Source organism: Gadus morhua, chromosome 7 (assembly GCF_902167405.1).
Source record: "Gadus morhua chromosome 7, gadMor3.0, whole genome shotgun sequence".
Taxonomy (NCBI): domain Eukaryota; kingdom Metazoa; phylum Chordata; class Actinopteri; order Gadiformes; family Gadidae; genus Gadus; species Gadus morhua.
Genome location: NC_044054.1, coordinates 29,391,282 through 29,417,946, shown reverse-complemented (window position 1 = coordinate 29,417,946; position 26,665 = coordinate 29,391,282). Strand labels below are relative to the sequence as shown.

Below are 26,665 nucleotides of genomic sequence, written 5' to 3'. Positions count from 1 at the left end.
TTTAAAGTCCAGTTTCTTTGACATTTATTCTTGGGTTTATTTTCGATGCACTTCTGTCACTACGTTGACATCGGCCCTCAAAACTTATGTAAGAACCAAAGCATTGAATCAGATTCCTCCGCCAACGAGATCATCCAAGCAATCCAACAAGTGTTGAGCTAATCCTATCGTAGAACATATGAATATGGTATCATAGTTTCTATATTAAACCCTTCCCACAGCAGTTAAACAAGTCTGTTTTATCCGGGTTAATTAGTTCCTGTTGAGTATTTATAACTTCATGCGTTGGATGAGTCATTTCGTGTTTGTTTTGCATAGAAAATCGATACGTTGAGGGTCAAAACCGCCCTCATATATATTTGAGATATTCTACATGTTTCTATGTAAAGTGCAGAAAAAGAGTAAGGCATGGTCAGGTCTCAAAATACAATGTCTCTATTGCGTATCTTTTTTAAACAATGCCAAAAAGGGGAACACCGAGAGGTTAACATTGGCTGGGGTTCTGGAGATGAAGAGAAAGAGACAGAGGCAGAAAGGGAGACGGATTGGAACACTCCCTAGAGAGAGAAAAAGGAACATAGAATGGATAGATAGAAGGAGAGAAGGAGAGAGAGAGAGAGAGAGAGAGAGAGAGAGAGAGAGAGAGAGAGAGAGAGAGAGAGAGAGAGAGAGAGAGAGAGAGAGAGAGAGAGAGAGAGAGAGAGAGAGAGAGAGAGAGAGACAGAGACAGAGACAGAAAACCAGAGAAGGTAAGCAGATAAAACAGATAAAAGGTAAAGAACATCCAGTAAAAAAGAGCAAAATCCGGAACTATATTTTGACCCCCCCACTGATGGAAACCAATGACACAATCCCCGCGTCCATATGATCCTAGCATGATCAAGGTTAGTCCGACCTCTGACAGCGGTATGGAGACCACTGGAGTCTGTTCCAAATGAAAAGCCTCCCTGAGCCTTGAGTGATCAAAGCTGATCTATAGTTCCCCTATGAATGGAAAACCTATCAATTATTTGCCGACAATCAAAACGCGAGAACAAAAGAATACCTAAAAGACCGAGTAATCCCTTCGTTGATTGTCCGTCTTCGGGTGTCTGTCTTCTGATGTGTGGTTGATTTGACGTCCCACCCACACTCAGGGCCCCTCCTCCACCGCTCCCGAGTGTCCCGTCTGCACGGCCCGCAGTCCGTAGTCATCCTCCGCCGTCTCCCCGCCCAGGAAGCTCTCCCGCTCCTCCAGCTCTATCGCCTTCTCCCCCTCCCCCTCCTCCTCCTCCTCCTCCTGGTCCAGCTTCATCCCGGCCCAGGATGTCCCTCCGCCGCACTCCCCGTCCTCCTTCCTGCAGTCCGCGCTCCCCCTCCCCGGCCGCCCCCCGTGCCCCTCCGGCTGCCGGGCCTCGCAGGCCTCCTGCTCCGCCTTCCCAGAATCCCCGGCTTCCTCCGGTAAAGAGTACATGTTGAGAGCGACCCCGGCCGCGGCGCCCGCCGAGCCCGCCAGGCGTCGGTGGAACAGGCTGAACTCGCCCGTGTCCCGGGGGAAGTTCTGCCTCTGGCCCGCCTTCTCGTCTGCGGCGTCGGAGCTCTGGCCCGGCGCCTCGGTGGGCGGGAGGCCGTTGGGCAGCCCGTTGAAGGCCCCCGGCGGCCGGGGGGCCGGCGTGGGCCCCCCCCCGCCGCCCCGCTTCAGGATGGCCGCCGTGACCCGGAACAGGTTGAGCTTGCTCTTGGCCTTGCCGCCCGCCGCCGCCGCCGCCGCCGCGGAAGGGGAGGTCACCTTCAGGGCGGCGTTGGGGTAGGCCAGCGCCGACTCCCCGGGGCTGCCACCGGCCTTGGCCCCCGGCAGGGCGGACTTCCCCGACTTCATCATGCCCATCACCTCGTAGCGGAAGCTGGAGATGTCCTGCTTCAGCTCCTGGGGGAGGGAACACCCAAAGGACTAGGATGAGGAACACGTTTTAGACCCAGAAACAAATTAAGGCTTTTAAGTATGAGCAGTTTTGGCACGGTTGTAGCCAGAGTCAAGATGTTATTTCCTGCAAAATAGGTGTCATATTACGTTATATTTTCTTTGCTCTTCGGATGATATTTGGCTCGCATGATAAAATGCAACTTACGGTTCCCACAAGCAGTTATGTAATAAGGTGTTACTCTAAATATATCCTTGTTTATCTCGAAAAGCATAGCCCCGTCGAGTGAAAATTCGGGAAACAGCAAAAGGTTACCTTGAAGTTCTCCTCCGTCAAGCCTTCCTCTGTCTTGGCATCTCTGATCATGGCGGCTACGTAGCGCTTCACCAGGTTCCTCAGAACCTCCTACAACACCAAACACACGCACGATAAACCTCTCCTCAAGTCGCCCATAAAGTCGACTTGGATCTGGCAGTCCTACTGTGTTACAGAAGAATTTCTGGGGGGAGACGGCACAGAGCCTGGGCTGGGATACCAAACTGTTACAGAGATATTCCACCGATGCAGACTTATTCACACGAGTAAATTAAGCTTTAAATGGGTTTTTATTATGACCAGTGGCCAGTCTACACCGTGCAGACTCTAAACATTTTCAGAAACTTTTTAAACTGTGTTAGCGGTTCCCAATTATTCGCTTTCAGATCAACGCGTACAGCGATATTATTTCTTTCCCTTCAAATATGTAGAGAAATATAAATATTAAACGGGAAAGGAAGCAAAACCCAGATTCAGACCGACTGCCATCATATTTTAAATTATGAATATAAAGTCGAATTAGACTTCAGACGAATGGCTTCAGCAGTGAATGAAGAACACCACCAGACATAGGGATTATCGTTTTCCTGAAAAGGCCCCCAGTTCATGACGTGAATCCGAGTTCACCCACACACCTCCCGAGCCGACGTTTACACGAGGAGCCGACGTTTACCTGGTACTGGTGGTTGATCCTCAGGTTCTCCGCTGCCCGCCTCTGCGCGCAGGAAGGGGACGAAGACACACGGACAAACAGAGAGAGAAAGTTGAGTAATTGAACTAATCAGGCAGGGAAGGCTGGACGGTAACACAGCTAGGAGATTTACCGCTCCCTCGGTGAGGCGTGTTGGGGTGGGGGAGGCCGGCTGTAAGCAGGGGGGGGGGGGGGGGGGGGGGGGGGAGTAGGAGGGAGTGAAGGGGGCGCCAAGCGGAGCCCACACCGAAGCACAACACTCTTCGACTCACCCGAACAAGAGCCTGCACGGTGATTCTCCGTTGCGTTTGCCTCCTGAGGTCCTTAGTTCCTCAACACCGTTCATATCATAAGTACATTTGATTTTTTTTACATTAGAATCACTACAATAGTATCGATTTCTGCTATGTGGGACTTGATATTGTAATGATTGAATGATCATTGATTATGGACGATTGATTAGAAACAGCATTAGTACCCAATGTATGTAGTATGTAGAATACTAGCAGTAGAAGTATTAGTAGGCCACTTTAAGCAGAAGTAGTTTAGTATTAGTAGAGCAATAGTAGGATAGTATTGGTAGAAGTATTAGGATACTAAAAGCAGTGGTAGTATAGTAGCCATATAGTAGTAGTATAGCAGTAGTATTATAGCATTAGTAGGCCTCTAAAAGCAGTTGTAGTATAGTAACAGTAGTATAGTAGTAATAGTATAGAAGTGGTATTAGTATAGTAGTAGTAGTAGTGTAGTAGTAATAATAGTAAGAGGCCACTAAAAGCAAAAATTGTATAGTGGTAGTAGTATATTAGTAGTAGTACTAGTAGTAGCAGTAGAAGAAGGAGTAGTAGTAGGCCACTAAAAGCAAGTAGTATATTAGTAGTATATAAGTAGTACTAGTATAGTAGTATATTGTACTAGTAGTAAGGGCCACTAAAAGCAGTAGTAGAACAGTAGTAGTATAGTAGTATTAGTATAGTAGTATATTATACTGACAGTAGTCAGTATAGCAGTGCTAGTAGCACTAATAGCAGTAGTACCAGTACTCACCCCCAGGGTCCCGAAGGTCTTGGGGCGTTGGGAGCGGGTCCTCTTGCACACCTGTCTCTTGATCCAGCAGGTGAGGTACCAGGCCGACTTGGGGCTGGGGATGATGTTGAAGGGGGAGGGCAGGGTGCCCCCCTCCTCAAAGTAGCTCATCCACAGCTTGGTCCGGGCGAACTTCCACTCGATGTCTGCATGGTCCTGAAAAAGACCCATTTCAAACCCGCCAGACATTTGTGGCGTAATCTCGTGTTTGGCGTAAAAAAAATATTTTTCATTTTTTTAATGGATGTTAGAATGAGGCGAGTGTTTACAGAAAGGCTCCCAGAAGTAATATAACGCAGTGGCGCTCCCGTTCTAACAAAGAAGGGTGTTGTTGCTTCTGGCCCTTGCATAATAAGTTTAATATACAACACAGTGAGACAGACAGAATCTAACGAGGAATTGCCCAAACCATCGCTCACATATTATCATTCACGCTACATCTGACAATTGTATGTACAGGCTACCCTGTTACATCCCATAAACATGTCAGTCGGTGGATTGTAACAGACACACTTGTTAATCCATATGTCCACGCTGCCCTATTGAGTGATACTGGTTCCTACTGTGACTGCTCTACCTCTCCTATGTCTTTATTTTTACTCGCCACTTTGAACCAGAGAGACAATGTGAAATGTTTGAGGAAAAGAGAGGTAAGCCAAGAGCAGACAGGGGTTAGGTAGCTGACTCAGCGAAGCCTGCATGTCGACTGTGGACATTGAGGGGTTTACGAAACCAGAACTATTATAGTATATAGTAACAAGTATCAAACCCAATGCACCCAAACTACCACAGAGCTATCCTTCACATCACTGATCTTCAGGGATGTTATGAGAGGGCATGTTGGGTGTGTGTCTTACGGCGATGTGCTGGTAGGAGTTGTTCATCATGGCGATGAGCATGTTGAGGAGCACCACCAGTGAGATGATGTTGTAGGTGCCGAACATGGTGGCGCCCACGAACTCGGTGAACTGGTGGTCGGCGTCCACGTTGGTGACGTACAGGTTGATCAGGCCGAAGATGGACCAGAACAGAGACTGCAGAGTCTCAAATAACCTGGGGAGGAAACAGTGTTCTGTTTGTCATGTCTAGAATGATAAGAAGGAACATGGACCAGAACAGAGACTGCAGAGTCTCAAATAACCTGGGGAGGAAACAGTGTTCTGTTTGTCATGTCTAGAATGATCAGAAGGAACATGGACCAGAACAGAGACTGCAGAGTCTCAAACACATACACACACACACACACACACACACACACACACACACACACACACACACACACACACACACACACACACACACACACACACACACACACACACACACACTTTAGCTTATTTACTGAATACAATGCAAAAACACACTCACACACACGTCACCACCACACCTACACACACTGACAGAAGTACAAGAACAAACAATCAGGTTCCTCCACTTACCGGTTGTGAGACAGTTCTCAGGGGTGATGAAAAAATGTGATCTAGAATGTAACACTCTAAACCAGTGAAATCTCAGGGCACTTTGAGTGGGAGGCAGAGCCTTAATCACTAATGACACTTGTGGGTCCTGAGGCCAGAGCAGATGAGCACCAGTGCTCTGAAGCAGCGGCCCGCAAACTTGGGGTACGTGAACTAGTGTTGTACCAGGTCGCAAGAAAGAATCAACAACTTGTCTTGTTTTTGTTTTATTGACTCCGAATCTGAAAGATGTTTTATTTTGAAAATCCCCGGATACACTCTCATTCAATGGGCTCTGGCCCGGTGTAACAAGTCGACTGAAGCCATCCCGACTGAGCGTCGGCGATACGATGTTGATTAGTAGTGTACTCAGTCTAGGCTCAAAGCACGTGCATGATTCTGCACGTGAACGACTTCATGGCCGTCTCTGCCTTACGCCCGCGAACGTTGCAGAAAACATGCGACCCCTGGTGTCACACTTTACGATTGGTAACACAATACGGTGTAACACCGGCCCGCGGAAAATTGTCTATCACGGTACCGGTCCGTGGTGTTAAAAAGTTGGGGACCACTGCTCTAAAGGACTAGACTGGGTACTCCAAGCCCGTTCTGCAGGCGATTTGAATTTGCCCTGTAGCAGGGTCTGGAGAGGAGCAATACTTTTCTTCCTGTTTCCGATCCGCTTTTACTGGAGCCAATCACCAAGCTGGTTTTTCCCCCTTGACGCGCTATTGGCTGGTTTAACACAATGACGACAGGGCAACGACGGCAGGCAGCCAATCGCGTACAGAGTCGGTTGAACTACGCCCGTTGATCACGCCTCTTGTGCTGAAGAAAATGACAGCAGCCTCCCCAGACCAACGTGCAATCTACAATTGAGCTTGGTCTGGCAATAGCCAGGCAACTAACGGACCCCTACTCAGACTCTCCCCATTTCAGACACATCCATCGAGCCACCGCGCTGGGACTCACGTGGAGAAGGCGTTGTTCTGCTCCACGCAGCGGATGCCCTTACACTTCCCCTCGGCCGCCTTGGTCTCGTAGTAGAAGTACAGCTGGTTCAGCCCGTTTGCAAACGCCAGCAGGACCTAGGAGGGGAGGGGCAGAGTGTCAGCATCTCGCGCCGACCGGCGGTCATCGCACCACCGCGGCCGTGGAGCTGGGGCGCGTCTTCCGGGCGTACCGCCATGTTGGATGTTGTACGTCCTGGCACTTAAAAATAGAACCTAGCATCGTGTCGCATCTTATCCTAGCTATCTGTGTTGTGTACGGGGGAATGGGTTAACCTAGCGATTGTTAGTGCTTGGCACTTGTTTCTATGAACATCCTTACTGTACCCACAGTGATATATTCTTGTTTCTCTTCTTCTGACAAATGGCAATACTTTGCGCTTCTTTATCGCATGCGTAAAATACCGCGATTTTGAACAGAATATTTTTTTTCCCCCAAACACAAACTTTTTATAAATCGCTTTGGATGAAAGCGTCTGCTAAAGGCCCTGCATGTGACTGTACCAGGCAGTAGATGAAGAGGAACTTGAGGATGTCCAGCAGCATTCGGCCCAGGGAGATTTGCAGCGGGCCCAGGTGGGAGTTGGCCGTGAACAGGGAGATGAGTCGCAGCGAGCTGAAGATGTTGGCGATGGCGAACACGGCCTCGGCCACCAGGGTGGGGTGCCACATCTCCCACAGGTGGCGGGGCTTACAGCCGCTGTACTGCAAAGGGACGGGGACGGGGGGACGGGGACGGGGACGGGGGGTCAGCATCAGGGTCATTTAGATGTGTGTATTCATGTGTATTTATTAGAGCTGTCAGTTAAACACGTTATTAACGGCGTTAACGCAAACCAAATTTAACGGCGTTAAACTTTTTATCGCGCGATTAACGCAATTATTTTATACAAAAAAAAAAAAAAACTTTTTTTTTTTTTTTTTTCTTTGGCTCAAAACAAAGAAGCAGTAGCCTGACTGCTATGTTCAAATGACATTTGTTCAAAGCAGTCGTTTAATTGCACTATAGGCTCTTTTTTTGTATCGTCCTGTTTTGATCAGTGTATATGCCAATGTTGTTATCAATAAAAAATCATTTGAACAAGGCAAGCCGATGCACTTCACCATGTTGATAAGAGAATTAAAATGAGAAGAATTATGGGACAAAAAAATCAAGGGATATTTAGCATAGAAAAATAATTTGCGATTAATCGCGATTAATTAGAGTTAACTATGACATTAATGCGATTAATCACGATTAAATATTTTAATCGCTTGACAGCTCTAGTATTTATATGTAGGACGGAAAACATGGATCGTTGAAATGTGTCCTCGTAAAATTGACCCAAAGTTTCAGTTTGAAGTTCGAACTAGCGCGTAGCTTCAATAACCTGGGTAAATCTGCACTGAATGCTGATTGACCGTGATTTCAATAAACATAAAAAATAAAGGCCAGCCCATGCCTCTTGTTTCTTTCTAGAATCGTACCATTAAAACTCCCCAAACCCCTCCCATTCACCCTAAACCCCTCCCACTCACACGCCAAGCCAGCCTAGCTACGCTAGTTCACATCACACAGCTGCACAAAACACTGTTACTGGGGTTCTTGTATTCGGATCGGAACGTCTCCCACTGACTAACGTGGAGGGGCTCTATCTTCAGCATTGCAACTTTCATAGAGAAAACATTAGAGTGCGAGAAACAACCTTGCAGAAAAATAGGTTCCCCGACCGAGATAATTCTTTGGGCTTTAGGAGTCAGAGCGTTTTGTTCATATCGTGATTTATGAAAGGGTTATCGTTCTTCTTCAAAGAGCTTGAGGCACCGTGGAGGTGTAGATCATTTTTTTTTGGGGGGGGGGGGGTAAGGGGAGCTAGAGTGACCCGGGACCTCACCTTGGTGTAGGCTACGATCTTCAGCGAGATGGTTGCCAGGTAGAGGGAGTTCATGACGAAGTCCATGAGGTTCCACCAGTCATGGATGTAGTCCTGGAAGCCGCCGTCCCACATCTGCTTGATCTCTGTCCAGATGAATCCTGGACGGAAAACATCCAGGAGTCACATCACACACAATTCTTCAACACACATTCTTCGATTCTTCAACGTATAATTCTAGGCTGCTTTTCACTTTCCTGGACACATTTATCAATTCAATTATGTCTAACTCTTCGTGATTGAATGTGTCTATTCCACATTCTGACGGTACACAATCATTCATCTATGTATCCTTACACTCATCCATCCACTTTTCTATCAATCACCAAACTGTCCACGTATCACACATAAACCCATCCACCCACCCACCATAATCCATCCATCCATCCATCCACCCGCCCAAACCCTCCACCCTCCCCCCAGCTCCTACCCAGGACCCAGGGCAGGATCATCCACTCCACGGGGGTGGGCGGCGGGCCCTGGCGGTCTGGCTCGGTGCTGACCACGTGCTGCGAGGCCAGCAGCAGCAGGAAGAGGAAGGCCAGGTAGGACGCCGTGTGGCAGATGAACTTGATGAAGGGCTTGCGGATGAAGAGGCCGTAGCGGCTCTTGGGGGCGAAGAGGTAGCAGATGGCGAAGACGGGGAACAGCAGACCGATGAAGACGCAGGTGAGGAACTTTCCCGCCCAGTGGCGCCGGCGCCAGCCCGGGAACTCGTCGTACCACCGCGACGCCAGCAGCTGCTGGCAGTTGGGCTGCGCCACGAACTGGGAGAAGCCGGGAACGTCAAGGGAACGGGAAGGGGAGAAGTTTGAAGCGTTAGAAGAGATGGGAGAAGAACGCGGTCACACCGGTCTGTTTTTCTACAATTGAACACCTGTGAAGTTTGCCGCCAAAAAAACCCCCAGTGTAATCCAGTAAGCCGCATGCAGTCAGGGCCGTTTGATGTTGCGTCTGTTTGGAACATCGGGTGCGCATCCCAACTAGCAGCTGGAGATCCCTTCTCTGTTGCTGCTGCCAGGTAGAGCGACAGATCCAAACACACACTGGAGGCCGATCGGTACGATATACAACAGTAAGGGCGAAGCTCCGGTCCTGCAACACCGGCTGGCAATTAAAGCGAGAAAACCCTTCGGTGTACTAGGAAGTAAAAGCAACACGGGAAACAGGCCAAGCAACCCACGCACTTACACACAGATATATCGTGCACCCATCCAAGGACGTGGACGCGGACGCACACGCGGCACACCCGCGCACGCACACACACACGTGTACACACACGCACGTGCACACACACGCAAACGCACACGCAGACACACACACACAGCCACACACTATAACATCAGAACAAAAACAAAGTCACAACTATGTGTCGCGAGTGGCGCCGCACGGTGCCATTGAGGACCCAAAACCCTGTTACCATGGCAACTGCGAGTTCTGGGGTACGGCGGCGCATTTGGCCGCGACGCCCCGTATTTATTACCAACGACGTCGGGAAATGAAAGGTACTGATCCAGATCCGGGCGTGTGTTGACCAAGAGAATGGTGGAAAGTCAGGGAAAGTAGAACCGAAAAGCAGTGGTGGAAGGGCAAGTTCATCATATGAAAGAGAGAGAGGCCGAGAGAGAGAGAGAGACAGAGAGAGAGAGAGAGAGAGAGAGAGAGAGAGAGAGAGAGAGAGAGAGAGAGAGAGAGAGAGAGAGAGAGAGAGAGAGAGAGAGAGACAGACCGACGGAGAGGGTGAGAGAGAGAGATAGAGAGAGAGATAGAGAGAGAGAGAGAGAGAGAGAGAGAGAGAGAGAGAGAGAGAGAGAGAGAGAGAGAGAGAGAGAGAGAGAGAGAGAGAGAGAGAGAGAGAAAGAGAGACTGATACAGAGTCAGAGACAGAGAGAGAGAGATGTGTGGGTGCTACAGCATGTCTCTGTACTCCTGCACTCCTCAGTTTTATACAAAGAGTAAAGCAATTCTGCTTAACAGGCACAAAATGGCTGCCTGATGCATTGATTATTTACCTCTCGAGGGAGAATGCCAAAGTACTTTACTAACAGAGTAATTAAGAAAAAAACTTTTTTTTTTTAATCTGCTGTTCCATTTTACACCCAGTTCTAAAATAAGAAAACACTTAAAAGTCATTAGAATGTCGATTCTGTGTAAAATGTTGTTAACAACTGCCATGGTACTTGGTGACTACAATATAGAGTTTATGAACTCTAAAGACATATTTTATTGATAGCCTGCAGTTTTTCCCTGAAATCACAAGAGGGCCTCACTATCCACAGCGTTATAAATGGATTAACTAACAGACCTAAAATGTTTACCACCCTGTCTCTTTCAGCTGCCATGGTCCCCCTCACTTGTAAAAGTTGACATTTACACAGAGATAGGAATGCTAGTCAATCTGTTAACCAGGGCTGTACCTCTGTACTTTTACTATGTCTATGTTACAGGTCAGATGTATCCATACTGCAGCTGGGAATGACACAGTTTATGTGCCTTCGGAGGCCTGAGCAACTGAGAATATTTATGGTTGCTTTAATGGACTTTGTCTGGGCAACAGTTTGCGGTCATTTTTCCACCAAGTCTGCAGAAATAGTACATTATTGTTTACTAGCTTTAGTAGCAGAGATCAGCAGGGAAACACTTTACACAGACAGACAGACAGACAGACAGACAGACAGACAGACAGACAGACAGACAGACAGACAGACAGACAGACAGACAGACAGACGCATACAAACGTGTGTGCACACAGAAACACACACATACATACACACAGAAACACACAAACAAAGACTTCTCCCTCTGACAGGTTGCTCTTGACATTTCAAAATGTCCTTCTTCAGCAGGGACAAACTCATCATCCAGACAGGATTTCCATTCTCAGTTTTTTCAGTGGCTGCTGGCTGTCAGAAAGCACTGTGTCCAATGCAGGGCCATTGTCATTCTCCCCTCTCTGAAAAATGACTGGCAAGATTCACCTCCGCACTGAACAACAGATGCCTCCCTCGGTGGCCTGGCTAACAGGGGCCCACATGAGTCGATGCACAATGGGTTCCCTTCCCTTCCGACTATATGGCAGGCAGGGCTGAGCCCAGATAAATCACTGCATTATGACATAACAGCCCCTTCTGCAGCTCGGGAACACTCCAGCCGCGACGCGACACACACACACACACACACACACACACACACACACACACACACAAAACACACACACAAATACACGCACACACACACACACTCATACACGCAAACACACACACACACACACACACACACACACAAACACACAACGAAAGACACACGCACACACTCATACACGCAAACAAACACACACACACTCACACACAGAAACACACACGCACACACAGAAACACACCCTCACAACCACACACATAAACAAATACACCCACACACTCACAAACACACACACACACACACACACACACACACACACACACACACACACACACACACACACACACACACACACACACACACACACACACACACACACACACACACACACACACACAACCAAACCATACAAACACATGCCCCCCAGCCCAGCTAAATGATGATGAATGGCAGTGTGACCGCCACATCGACCACTATCATTGAGTGTAATTAGCCGGGGGCTTGAATCATTTGAAGAGGACAGAAGCGGCTGGCACATCTGAGGCATGTTAGCCTCCACAGGGAGCTATAGGTGGGCGGGCACAAGGGGTCAGGGGGAGGGTTAGTGGTGATGGAGAGAGAGAGAGAGAGAGAGAGAGAGAGAGAGAGAGAGAGAGAGAGAGAGAGAGAGAGAGAGAGAGAGAGAGAGAGAGACCACCGAGACCGCGATGGAGAGGGGACACCGCGGCTGTGTGGATGTTTTGCTGACGTTTGAATAAAATTGTTTAAAATGATAACGTGGGGGGCTTTTCCGCCGAGCGCGGCAGAGTCAGACACGAGGCGAAGATAAAGAAGGGTCCTCAGGGCTGGATAGAGCGCTGTCTGAGCTCTGGCTCATATTCGCACAGCTGGAGGAGGAAGACTCTGGTGATAAGCCGAGGGTATTATTGGGTTTGCTCTCAGATTCTGAAGGAAGACAATTTGATTGAACCCCCCACTGATAACTGGCCCGAGGGGGTTTGGGTTTTAAACCAATTTAAACCTCGTGGTCTGGGCGGAAGAATAAGCTGTCGGTTATTTTGAGTTGCATAAGATTGGAAGCAGTACTGGAAAAACAAAGAACAATCGCATATGGCGTGAATAAGAAACACACATGTGGCAAATATAGATATTACTAAAATGAATTGTTGTTTAATTCTTTAACTAACTCAATAAAGAATGTATGGAATCCTTGTATTTATATATTTTATTTATATAATTTGGCCATTCAACATGTGTTCCTTGCATGAGTATCTCGGTCGGGGAACCTGTTTTTCTACATGATCTTTACATATAGAAAAAAAACTGTCACTACAAGTAAAAAAAAAAAGACAAATTAATACAATTTAAATAATAGCATATTCAGAAAGAATGTAAATAAATGATATTACTAAATCAAAAATGAGCTGAGATGTTGGATGACATGCGTACCTCTTTCTTGTGGTACTTGATGACCAGTTTGAGCTGAGATGACATGTGATGCGTACCTCTTTCTGGTGGTACTTGATGGCCAGTTTGAGCTGAGATGACATGTGATGCGTACCTCTTTCTGGTGGTACTTGATGGCAAGTTTGAGCCGGGCCAGATCGTTGTTGCTCTCCTCTTCCAGCAGGTTGACGTTGTCTCTGTAGTTGAGGACCATCTCCAGCTCTCTGGAGCTTCTGGTCTGGTCCAGCAGGTCTTTGGCAAACTGCTTACACTGCTGGGACAGCTCCTCGTACTCAGACTTGAACTCATTCTCCACCTGAGGGAGACAAACAGAGGTTAAAATAGGTACGGTGGAGCTCCGGTGGGTCTCCAGAAAGACTTGGTACAACCAAGGCCGCCTCAATGCACGGGCTTACCTGGGCTGAAGCCCCAGGGCCTAGGACGAACAGGGGGCCTACCATGAGCTGCAGTATTTTTTATTATTATTTTTTTTTTTAATACTGGCTCATGATAGCCCCCCCCTTCAGGATTCCTTGTCCAACCCCCCCCCCCCGTCGTCGTCGTATTCTTGAAGAAAGTAGTCTAAACCGGATCGCTTTTAACTCACTTTATATGTTAAAGTATTTCGGTATGGTAACTATGAAGCAAAAGGAGGGGAATTGTATTGAACACGGGCATGGAGCGACCCACGGCTGACCTGTCTTCCAGCCACGGGCTGACAACGGGGCTGCCATGGGTTTGTGGCCTCAAATCTGACTCCCGCTCCGTTTGTATCAAGTAGGCTTGGCCTATGTGACGTATTGGCTCCGGCTTCCGTGTCTGTCTTAAAGATGCTGCCTTCTGTGGCTGGTGTAGTTATTGCAGCTTTTATGTTGGTCCTGCTCCCCTTATGGCTATGTATAGTAATTACAGCTTATATGTTTGATCCTGTTCCCATGTGGCTACGTGGAGGTAATGCAGCTTATATGTTCGATCCTGCTTCCTTGTGGCTATGTGGGGGTAGCTTATGTGCTTAAAATACGTAATACCCCCCCCTGTCGAGAACGGCAAAATGTCGGAAAATAATTTACACATCTTCATTGTAAGATTCCCTCTCAGTCAGGGGGCCTACGAAACCTCTCAGCCCCAGGGCCCAATGGCAGGTTAATGCAGGCCTGGGTACAACCTCCACCAACAGACCTTTCCTCAAAGGTCAACAATCACATTGGACATTGTTGGTTTTCTGATGAATAAGCTAACAGTTAGCTAATTTTGATGAGCTAACTCTCCCATTCCGTAATTGAGAAGGAATGTAAGAGCTGTAAACATCTCTAAATAAATACACTCTCTTAACCGCTTGGAATGAGGTTTCTCGATCCTGCACCAGCCCGTGACACTGCCTGCCTTCCCTCCGTCTGGGTCATTTGTGGAACACCAGCGTTGATTTACCGTTCCTGTCTGAGCCTGTGTTCTTTAACAGTTCCCTGGTAGTGTTCGGTTCCTTGTGTTCCTGTTAACTATCTTGTGTTTATTGTATTTATTTTGGATCCTAATACAGTAATAATTTAAAAAAAAATCTCTCAGACTTGGTTCAACCACTGCTCCATGTCTTTGACAATAAGGACAGTGCAATTAATAAGTAATTACTAAGTAAATAGAGAACATACATATCTAGCATTGTGACTCAATTGAAAGCGCCCCTAATTTATAAGTAACAGGGCAGTACAGATTTAGAAATGGCTTGTAATGGCTAATCCCCCTCACACGTGTTGGTAAAATAGAGCCCCTTTACGTCTCTGATACTTGTGTCCCGGCATGACCTTCTGTCCCATGTGTTCCTTCAGGTACCATAGCGGTACCCCACCAACCCCTGGGTACCCCACCTTGGAGAGCTCCTGCAGTTCCCAGCTCAGCCTGAAGGCGGTGAGGAAGGGGTCCTCACTGGACAGGGCGATCAGCGACGGGCTGGACAGAGCCCGGTAGATGTTGAGGCGGGAGCGAGAGTGTCGCAGGCTGTCCACGTCGGAGCTCGACACGCACTCCACGCAGTTACAGCGTACCTGCAGCGCCAAACACAACGCAAACACAAGTCTGCTACGTGCCAAGGTGCCAAGGTGCCAAGGTAAGACCTAGCAGGAGAAAGGGGTCATGGGAGGGGAGGGGAGTGGAGACACAGAGACTCTGAGGGGGCAGGATGCGGTGGTGGTGGTGAGGGTGTGCTGGGTACCACTGCCAAGGTCCAAAGTGTTTTTGGAAGAGTGCGAGAGAAAGATGCCGAACCAATTACATTTATCCGAAGTCGCTTCGGTTAAAAGTGTCTGCTACATTACTAAATAAATATGAATATTAAACAATACAAGTACCGCAAAACACTTGTCTGGCAATGCACTTGTAATGCACTTGCAAACCACTTGGCAGGCTACAATATCCAATTCTTTTACAACAAACACATTTTTTTAGATCAGCATGCTATATTGCTAGAGGGGTCTTTCATAATCGACTGCAGCACTCCACCAGCCTCCCCCCTGAGGCTCCCATGAACCTGTTGTCCTGTACGATTGGCCAGGTGGGATCAGGAGTGACAGCTGAGAGATGGCCCACCTCGTGAGGCTGGGGCACGGACACGCCCTTCTGCACCAGCAGCTTGATGATCTCGTAGTTGTTGGTGTGAGCGGCCAGAATGATTGGAGTGATGTCAGGAGTGAAGTCAGAGAACTGCTTGTCCAATAGGATGGGAGGAACCTGCACAGAGCGGAAAAGAGACCAATATGCTCAATGTAATAAAGTGTGTTAGAAGATGAAAACTCATAATATCCATTATCGTTTGTCGTTACGATCTTGCAATCAAATATCGTATAAATGTTCTTGTTGTTATCTTGTTGTAATGCTTAATTGAGATTATCTTTCATTTCAGACTTAATATTTTGTATTGACTGTTCACATTGCAGTTATGTGGCCAGATATCAGATATCTGTCGAATCAGGAACCAGATATCAAAGAGTCCCAAATCGGATTTCAGAAGATCAGATTCCATGTGATAGAAAAAAAAAACTGTTCACAAAATCGAATGATCACTGCAATTTGAACGGGACCTTTGTTCAAACGAAGTTGTCTCCATCGAAACACCACTACTGACTCAAAGACTTGCCTTCCCAGGCCGTCCTATTGCTAGCTATAAGCTAGTAACTTGTGTCAAGGGGAAAGAGTCCCAGCGAGGCGTCAGACACTGTACACACAGTGTCTGTTCACTGTCGGACACACAGCTCACAACATAGCCAGCGTTGTCACGCTGGTTACACCGCTTTCACAGAGAGCGGACACTGCGTTTCATGTTCTACACAACTCAGTACTGGGTCCTTTTACAGGCAAAAGGAAGCACACACAAACAGCTAACAATGCAGCCCTCAACTAACAAGATACCCTTCCAAATCATCAACGTTGGATAAAATATTACAAGGAAGAGATTCATGTACTCTCATACAACAAACTATGCAGCAAAACACATTTTTTACATCAGTATTACAATCGTCATGCGCTGCATGTGTTTCCGTGTGAGAGTTGGGTAAGCAACGCAGTAGGCATGGCCAACACAAGGTAGCAAGCCAGCATTGCGAGCAGACAGCTGGTCATTAGAACCTCCGACAACAACAGAATCTCAGGCTGCTGCTCCTTCCTGCCCGGACCCGAGCCAATCAATCCTTCACGTGTCTCAGGGCTACGCTTTGGTTTTACGGAAGCAAAAGCGAGATGCATTTTTCACGGGATTTCATGGGTGCTTATTATCCTGGCAAGGAAACTCGCTTCACATTTGCCTCTTATCATGGAGAAGCCCTAAGCCTCCTTGTGTGGCCCTGGGAGCAGGCCGCGGGGGGAATAAGGTAGGCTCCTTGAGCTCACTGGTCACAAGGGGAACTCTATGGCCTCTTCCTTTTCCTTTAAATTAAGCCCTTCTTTATCTGATTCCCCAGACAGCCAGCGAGCAGACAGAGAGCGAAGGATACTGAATAGGGACAGAGAGGAATGGGAGGATGGGGCCAGGGCTACATGAGGCGTTTACATCATTAAAGAGAGCAGCTCTGGTGAAAGTTAATGTGATGAATGAAGCGATAGCCTGCTGAGCCCTACACCGCAGGGGGGGGGGGGAAGAGGGCCTCTTTGATTGGTTGTATGTAGTGGTCCGTCTTTGAGGTAACCGTGTTAACATTTTCCTTTTTTCTCTTTTTACATTTGATCAGTTTTTTAATCGAGGTGGAGAGTTTGAGAATCTTTGATCTATGCTTTACTATAAACATGCATCATTACTTGCCTGGTATGATACCCAGATGTATTTGGTGGAGTGATAGTGAATTCCAATACATAAACTAGCCTCTAAAGGCTGTAATTTGTAGTATACAAGTTCATTGATTGGTAATGAGTACAAAAATTTGATAGATGATCAATTTATGTAAAAAGGTCCCTGATTTTACCAACAGGTGAACAATCGTATGTTATGTAGGTAAATGTTTAGGTCATCGTTAACTAAAGATTTACAGATGATATGACTGAACGTTACTCTAAGGTGTTACCATAATATGAATATTCAACACACCTCAAATCCTCCAACCATTCCTGAAATATATTTAAAAACCATCATACATTTCAGGTTCATGATTTAGCGTTCAATCTGAAACCCACTGCAGAAACACTGCACCTGACTAACTCTTCTAGAAAATAAAAAAAAGGCTTAGACTCTTTCCACCATTTCTTTGACTGTATTTAGCTCCAATATCCCGGTCCGTCGCCGATCTCTCCTTGAGGTGGACGTAGCCCTCAGTGGCTGGAGCTAGTCCTTAGCTCGCCGTTTGGGAAGAGAAGGAACATGAAATAGTGGACTTCAGACGGCGTCGCCCTTCAGCGGATACGGCGCAGGGCTCTTCGGCGGGGGTTGTGGAGACACGGTAATGGAGAATTCAAACAGAATTATCGCCCACTCATCCCTGTAATGTGTATTTGTGGTTTCACACTGCACGGTGGAAGTGAGGCGTCCCTTTCTGCATATTGATTAATGGATTAGCATACGTCCACGGCGATGGGACTTGAGGGGCTGGTTCCATTCTCTCACCATCCTCGTCTTTTTTAAGTCCTGGCGTTGAAGCTGTGGAAATATTTTTTATGCCCCTTATTAAGTGACCTATTTAAAAAAATAAATGGTCTGTCAAAGCTCTGTAAGTTTTGCAGTTTTGATTAAATTGAATTGCCGCATATGCGGTTGTTATCCAAACACTTCATCTTTCCATCGTTCCAGCAGCTTCCCAGGTCCATTTTATCTGTGCACTCCCTTAGGTGGGTCACTGTGTGGGATCCTCCACTACCCTGACTTTTCATTTTCAACTACATCCCTTTGAAGCCTCTTTAGAAAGTTTTAAAAAGCACAAACGGAGATCAATGGCCAATTTTCTGTTCCCTTGTTTTTTGATGTCTGTGAAACATTGTTGAGGTATGGTCATTTTTTCTTGGTGAGATCCCCCTGTATATCTCGGAAAATGTTCATAAAAATGCTGATTCTGCATGAGTAAAAATAACAGACATGTGTTGTCCTCAAAGCCACACACTTTGGGAACGTGTAACCAGGCTACTAAGATAAGGCTTGGCGAGGCTTGAACCACTTCTAAGCAAGCTGATTACAGAAGGAAGAAAGGGAAAGGGAAACTGAAAGAGAAAACGTAAAAATCACTTCAGAGTAACAGCATTACGTTTCCCTCAAATATCCGTAATGTGTTTAGTTGATTACATCGATCCCGGATGAAAATAGAACCCTTGCAGTTAAATGCTCCACTGGAAGACGTCTACATATATAAACTTCCATCTACTTCCATCACGCAAGACAAATAAGCAGGCAAGACTATTGGGGGGGATCCATTGAGACAGCTAACCTAATGGCCATTTCCAGCAGCGCCTGGAATGAATGGGATAATTCATCTTGGGTGTAGAGACTGGTAAGAGATGAGATGCACCATTCCCCCCCCGTCCCCCCCTCCGTCCCGGACAGCCTTTTAATAGAACCAATGAGCCGTTCTTTACCAAGATACGGGGCTTCTTCCCTGCCCTGCAGTGTGGACACACAAAGGCACGATGCTCCTGGCTCGCTGGGGGGGAAACACTTACTGGCTAGACCATTAAGGTAAAGAGCAAGCCCGTCAGGTGATGGATGCTAGCGCATTTGACTTGTTGCGCAGAATTATCCACCAACTGCACGCTCATCTTATACTTACTATTGCCGTCTATAGACAATAAAGGAACAATATTTGTAGCAAATTTCTAGTATGCATCTCCGGTGTCTCTCTCCTCACTGCTGTTTGTTGGTTGTGTGTTTGTTTGTTTGTTTCCTTCCCAACGTTTTCTCTTATGATGGCCGTCTTGGCGTTGAGTTGGCCAAAGATATGCCGGTTCATAAGTTTGAGCAGGAAAGTGGATATGATGAGTAGTTCTTCATCGTACAGGCGATGCAACACACTTTCTCCAGTGCTTGTAGGAGGATGGACTGTTTTAATAACAACGCTCCATAAAATCCACTATTTGTTCTTAGAACACTTAAGACAACAGACCACAGCTGATCTCCATCCTCTTGTCATAATTTTCCAACTCAAAGGACTGCAACAGTGTTTTGAAACCAAAAGAAAAAAAAATAGCTTCATACGGGGCAAGCCTAGGAGATATATAGGCTATACAAGATAATACCATTTTGATACCACATTCTGAGGCGGTTTGCTGCCTTGCACTGCTCATGTCCGTTTCGATCAGCAGTGGTATAGGTAATGTCCTCATCCACTTTGGCTCCACCTCAGTAATGGGTTTCGAATGGTGAATCAGACATTAGACCTGTGTACCAGGACTTGCAAGCACAGAAGCTCACACAACCACAAGACCATGAAGGAAAGCATTCCAAAGATAAACCTTTTAAAAACTAATTTGCAAAACGATTAAGTATTTGTGGTTTCATGTCCAAATATAGCACCTCCTGAAATAACCCAAAGCCTAAATCTGAATACCCTCTATATATATACATACAGTATATAGCCTATAAAATCCCATTAAAAACAATGCCTTTACTTTCAGCTTTACACTTGGTAAGTGCATTAGCAAGTGTGAGGGGGCAAGGGTACATCGACATTAAGGGTACATTAATGCTAATGACGGTTATTATTTTAAGCTATTTTATGCTCGCTGAGCACACAAAGCAAATTAAGGACCCAGTGCAGTGCTATAACGTCCAATGATGTTAGTTCCGTTGCTGGAGCAACATTGCATAGCGAGCACTTGTAGCATCATTGGATGTTACTTGAGCATAGCATAGCATAGCTAGCCACTGGTTAGCATAGTGATGGTTAGCATAGTGAGGCCACTGGTTAGCATAGCTACAGGTGCTAGCTATGCCATGCTCCAGTAACAGAACCAGCACCAATGCGAGGATCTAGCAGCTACAGTTGCGATTTCCCTCTGCCTCACTGACACTAAGAAAACCGTTGAGTAAATCTGTCCTCTCTCTTCTGGTGGGCCCAGGCTTTATTTAGTACAGCGATGCCACTGGTTCGCACGTTTGAATGGCAGTGAGGGAGATGTCCATAATGACGGGCTGGACGAGCACCAGCTGGCCATAACAGATACTGGCGACCGCGTGAATTCGTTACACCAGGGAAAATGGGGCTGTTTTCTGAAGGGTCATTGAATGGTCGTCCTCAGCTGTAGCCAGGCTGCTATTTGCCTTCCAGTCGTTTTGAAGGCTAAACTACAGAAAAACCGGCAAGTAGATTTGAAGTGAGTATTTCTATGCATATTCAGAGCTCTAGAGTGCGTCTGGTCATCTTTCATGGGGGCCCTGATGGTATTTTGGACAGCGTTCGAACCTACGGGATTCGAGAGACGAATTTGGCCAGCCCTCGACTATAAATAATAAACAAGCCTCGATGAAGGACAGGGCCCTTTGTCAACTTGCCGATCTACAGTTGCCGTGCTTCACTGAGTTCGAGTCATCATGGAACTGACCTGGAGGATGTTTATGTATGTCGTTTGATAGGTGCATCAAACAAGAGCAATGCGCTTTCATTTTCCATGGACTAAAAGGCCACACGGCAGAAACTGGGAGGCAGTTGAAAACCGATTCAACACAAAGGCATCGACAAATCTGAGCATGATCGAGTGTTTATTAAGATAAGCTGCCTTCATGTACACACCCCAGGTCACCCCTCAGCCCCCTGTAACAATTGCCTGCCCCTGTGTTTCTGCCAGAGTATTCACGCTCTGACTGTTTAAAGAAGAGTCGGGCTTATCCGTTCTGCAGTTTGCTAAACAATGGTGAGATTCAGAATCATGATTCACGACGTTCCCAGCATCCCAACACGAGTCCCAGGAAAATCATGGTATGTGTGCATAAAAATGCACTGATCCTATTATTCATGACTGTCGTTAATAAATTATGCTTTTTGTCTTTTATTCCAAGAGTCCCAGCTGTGCAGCTGACTGTAGAGGCTGTGCTTTCATCTCATATGCTGACATTATAGATATTGATGTTTGTTTGATTAATCGTGTGATAGGCTGTCATCATAATGTAAAGGTCACATACATACATCTTCATGACTAAGGCCCCATATGGACTGAAATGAAGCTTGCTGTGATCAGGGGAATGATCTCAAATGGGATCAACAGTCCCTGAATGTACAACAACATGTGACTAAAGGTTCATTTACCTTTGGTTCGGATGAAAGGCTTTGGTTTAAGGAATTCAAATCATATTCGGTAGGGATGGGCACGAGTAGTAAATTCCAAACTCGAGTGATCGAAGGAATTCCTCGAGGATCAATCGAGTACTCGTTTAATCGAATCTATTTTTAGAATGCAACGCATCTGCAGCAGGAATAGGCCTGATGATGAACGGCAATATTACCAACCAAACATGTAATGCTTATTCTCCATCAAAACAGTCAGTTATCAGAGTATTCATTATTTATTTTTGCAAACGTTTAAAATACATTTTCCTTACAAAAATAAATAGGCGTCTCACAATTTAAATCACGTCGAACCAAGGCCTGTAACAGTTTAAAAAAAACCAAAAACGAAACAAGTAGCCTAACCATTGCAAATAATTTAAAGCTGCAAATAAAACGGCAGCAAATGGACTATGGAAATACTCAGCGTTGTGATCTTCTCTACACGCCCGGGATTACAGCTGCGTCTTGCGGCGGTGAAAATAGCCGACACACTTGGTTGCTGCGGGACGGCTTTCCCGAACTCACCGTTGTGTTTCAGGAGCATATGTTGCCGCTTAGTACTTTCTGGTAGCTCGATTTCGCTTGGCATATTGTACATTTCACCTTATGATCTCCTATTTCTTTAAAGTATTTCAATTCTTCGCTGCGCTTTGCTTTAACCGCCATCTCTTAACTTTTTGAATTCTGGCGTGCCTGCACACGGCACGGAACGCGCCACACAGAAATGGATACATTTCATTTGCTTTGTGCCCACTGCATGCGTTAGTGGCGCCGACCGAAAATTGATACATTTGCTTCAGAAAACTTTGTTTGTGTGTGTATATGCAAACTCGAGTTTGCCTGTCCACCAACCGAGTTCATTTGTAACGAGGAGCACTCGAGTAATCGATTCCTCACGCCCATCCCTAATATTCGGAAATAAGGTCCACTTCAGGCTTCCCTGGACCCGATGTTTCCCTGGTCCCCCAAGTGTCCCTGGTTCCATATGTTCCTCTTGTTCCTGGTCCCCCGGCCGCCTAAAGTGCCCTGGTTCCCTGGTTACGGGTTCCTTTATCTCTGGTCCCTGGTCCCCTGGTCCGCTGGTTCCCAATCCCCTGCTCCCCTCGTCTACTGGTCCCCCGGTCGCCTGTTTCCCTCAACCCCTGGTTCCCTCATCCCTGGTCTTCCACTCCCCTGTCCCTGGTCCCCTGGTTCCCCTCGCCCCCAGTCCCCGCGCCCCTGTCCCTGGTCCCCTGGTTCCCCTCGCCCCCAGTCCTCGCGCCCCTGTCCCTGGTCCCCTGGTTCCCAGTACCTGCATCCCGCCGCTGGGCTTCTTGTGGTTGAGCAGCAGCTCCACGGCGCCCACCACCTCCTTGCGGATGGCGTGCAGCAGGGCGTCGCCCACGTACACGTTGAAGCTCAGCACCAGCTCGATGATCTCCAGGTTCTCGTTCTCGATGGCGATCAGCAGCGCCGTGCGGCCCAGCGGGTCGATGCAGTTGATGTTGATCTTGAAGTAGATCTCCGCCTCCTGGAGAACAGGTCAGAGGTCAAGTCTGTTAAGCCCTGGATCGCTCTTTAAACTCTTTAGACACTGCAGATTCCTTGCGTTCAGCTACCCATTCAAGCATCCATTCACCAATCCACCCATTCAACCATTCACCAACCATCCATTCATTCATGTAACATTCCATCCATTCTTTGAATCACCAATCCTTGTGTACATTCATTCAACGATCCCTCTATTCTTCCATACACCGATCCATTAATTCATCCATTCACCGATCCATGCATCCACCCGTCCACTGAAACAGCCCTCCATCCACCCGCCGTCTGAATCAGATCCCTTCCAGCCAAAGAGCTACACATCCCCTTTCATCATTCTTTCATCTCTCCATGCCTCTTCTGGAGACCCATCCATCCATCCATCCATCCATCCATCCATCCATCCATCCATCCATCCATCCATCCATCCATCCATCCATCCACCCTTCCTTCTCCACCCATCCCTCAAGGGTACCGTACCTCCAGGGCCTGCTTGACGCTGGCGTAGTCGCCCTTCTCCACGGCCCCCAGGTAGGCCTTCTCCAGCGGGGACAGCTCCGACTCGGACCGCACTATCCGCAGGGGGATGCGGTCGCGGTACGACGAGTTGTCGGTCCTCCGGTAGTACAGCTGGGACATCGTCGTCTCCCCCTCAGCCCTCCTGGGTGCTGCTACCTCTGCACCTGCCGCCGCCAGGCAGGAGACCTGAAGCCTGGGGGGGGGGGGGGGGGGGGGGGGGGGTACGGGGAGGGGAAGGGGAAGGGGGGTGGAGGATAAGATAATTGCATTATACATTTGCTTTGAGTTCATTTTTTTTTTTTTACAGATTTATTTCATTAGATTTAAAGAAAAATGATTATTACATTTAGGAAAAGGAATTGAATTATAGTGACTTGAGGACAGCTGCATGCACTGCAGGGGGTCCAAAGAGTAAATGAAGTAGTCACTCGCTTGCTTGTTGCCATAAGTGATTGCCTCCTAAATCTTCTTTCTCTCAGAAACGACTAAATTGGGTAACCTCAGAATCCCATCCGCACTAATGTGTTTTATTTTTCCTCACGTTACGTCTCATTTGATTTACACCAGCACTTGGCAATTTTTTTTAATCATTCAGGGTTTCAACCACAAATATTAAGGGTTTAATTATATAGCTCGAGTGGGTGGGCCTTTACTGTCGAAACAGGACGAATTTAGCGCACTGTTATAGACTCCCTCACGGCAAGAGACTCAAGCATTGTCAAACAGGTGACACAAGCTGCTGTTTCTTGGCAGCGTTTGGGTTCGTGTCGTTCGCACACGTGATGTTTGCATTTTTTCCTCCCAGCCCTTTGGCTCCGTTTGCGTCTCATTCAGCATGACGAACCCAACACCGACGGAGACTCGAAAAAATATGAAATACTCCATGGGTACGATCATCATCACACCAATTTTATTCATCGACTTAGATACAGATAAAATGGGTCATAAAAGGAGGCTTTGGGGAGATCCATGAGTATTAGGGTCATGTCATTTAATTAGCACTCTCTGGAATGGATTTGTAAAGAAAGGTTAGCGTTTGGTCATGAGGTGTTACTTCAGAATCTGTGGTTCTGCTGTGGTATAATAATATATATATCTAAGATGGCTAGATACTATTCTAGGCATGGTGATGTCTGCATCACCAAAACGTCTCGTTATTGTGAGAAATTGTGAAAAATATCATATTCACTTTCTGTCTATAAAACATGTTTTTGTGTTTTCTTAAACCATGAGCGTTCACCGGTTATCATTTGTTAAGAGCGACATTTAATTCTCAACTTTGTATCACCAAAATAAACAGCAAGACACACACAGCGCCGCACCACTGGCAGAGACTCATAAAAGATGCGTGGCCATAAATCCCACACACGGTCTGGAACCTCTCTTCCAGATAGAGACCCTGCAGAGCGGTGACAAAAACAACGGCAGATATTCCCCAGTCTGCAGCGTGGACCGAGAAGCGGCTCAGACACTGTGGAGAAGGAAGGTGGAGTTGGAAGGTGGAGTATGACGGTGTAGTGTAGTAGGACGGTGTAGGTCCAGTAGGACTCAGTAGTAGGCTATGAAGGTGTAGGTGTAGTAGGATGGTGGAGTAGGACGGTGAAGCAGGCCAACACGCAGACGTCTGCTGTTTATTTTCTGTCTACTTTATGCGACAACTGTTGGAGTAAACGGTGCTTGAAATCTCCCAGAAATAATCCACAATACAATGAAACGGTTTGGCGTTGACAGCGTGCATTCGACCTCATATTAGTTTGTATATCCTTGAGCATTACTGTAAGAAAATGTAAAATGCCTACTTATTTGCTGGAGTAACGCTTCACTGTACCAAACAATTTGGTATAGGCGACAGTGAGCAAGCAGCCGCACGCATTCCAACGCAGCGACGCGTAAAAATAGAAAATAGACTCACTGAGCCACCAAACGAGGGCTTCTCTTAGGTTGATACAAAAACAAAATGCAAGGAGGATACAGACCTCACACAAAGTACACATTTGAACAACTTGGATCTCACCTACCCAAATTGGAGACATAGAAGGTGTATCCGCGGCGCTCTGCGTTGCTAATCCGTTCGGTCCTGTGTTTTTTAGTTTGTATTTAGGATGTGTTTTTATCCATCATTAGTTCTTCTGTCATCCACTCCACGACAATGTTGGTCACGACCTCCATGCGGAATGAGGATATGGTGAAAAAAAACAACAGACTAGATAGTGGTCCGTTTTGTATTCAGCATCAACGCACAAACACACAAGAGGAAGGGATGAGAAATCAACTAAAAGTATAAGATCCCAACTGTGAATCTCCCAGACTAGACCGGTCTGCAACCTATTCCCCTCTTTTGGCTCTTTGGCTCAGCAACCTGTTGGGAGTGAGCGCACAGCTCTAGTGAGGGCGATCAGAGCCAGCAGCGTGCGACTTGGTGATGTGCAGAGCGCGGGAGAGCAGTCTGACCGTGCGCACTTGGGGACGATGGAGACGCGAACACGATCCGCCAAACGCACGTAGGGTCGCGTGTGCGAAAACAGTTCCGCCCGATGAGGTCTGGGAAGCCAAACGTTTGAGGATGGATTAGTGGTTTCGACTGCGGGATATCATGGTTTGTGTCCGGACTCACTGCATGAATGGACCTTCGCGGTACTGCGTGCGCCCAAAAGAAAAACAGGAAACACAAACTCATAAAGGCGAGCCCCTGTTGCGATGATCAAGTAGCTGTTCGTTGTTTGTTCTCAGTTGGTTGAACTGTTCCTATTCAGGAATTATGCACAATTGTTGATTCGAAATTCTCTCTCTCTCTCTCTCTCTCTCTCTCTCTCTCTCTCTCTCTCTCTCTCTCTCTCTCTCTCTCTCTCTCTCTCTCTAGCTCTATATATATATATATATATATATATATATATATATATATATATATATATATATATATATATATATATATACACACACAC

The 26,665-nt window shown here is 46.9% G+C and overlaps 1 protein-coding gene across 1 annotated transcript; it reads right to left on the bottom strand.

Annotated features, from left to right (window-relative positions):
* On the bottom strand, positions 1-26,457 carry trpc4a (transient receptor potential cation channel, subfamily C, member 4a). Its single transcript, XM_030362444.1, is given in 16 exon segments — positions 1-1,397; positions 1,400-1,906; positions 2,217-2,306; positions 2,890-2,931; positions 3,955-4,149; positions 4,851-5,046; positions 6,423-6,538; positions 6,965-7,165; positions 8,335-8,474; positions 8,804-9,140; positions 13,073-13,273; positions 14,820-14,996; positions 15,538-15,678; positions 22,972-23,190; positions 23,685-23,916; positions 25,742-26,457. Coding segments are annotated over 15 exon segments (2,928 nt in total). The 5' UTR covers positions 23,844-23,916; positions 25,742-26,457; the 3' UTR covers positions 1-1,190.
* Positions 26,458-26,665: the final 208 nt, after the last annotated feature.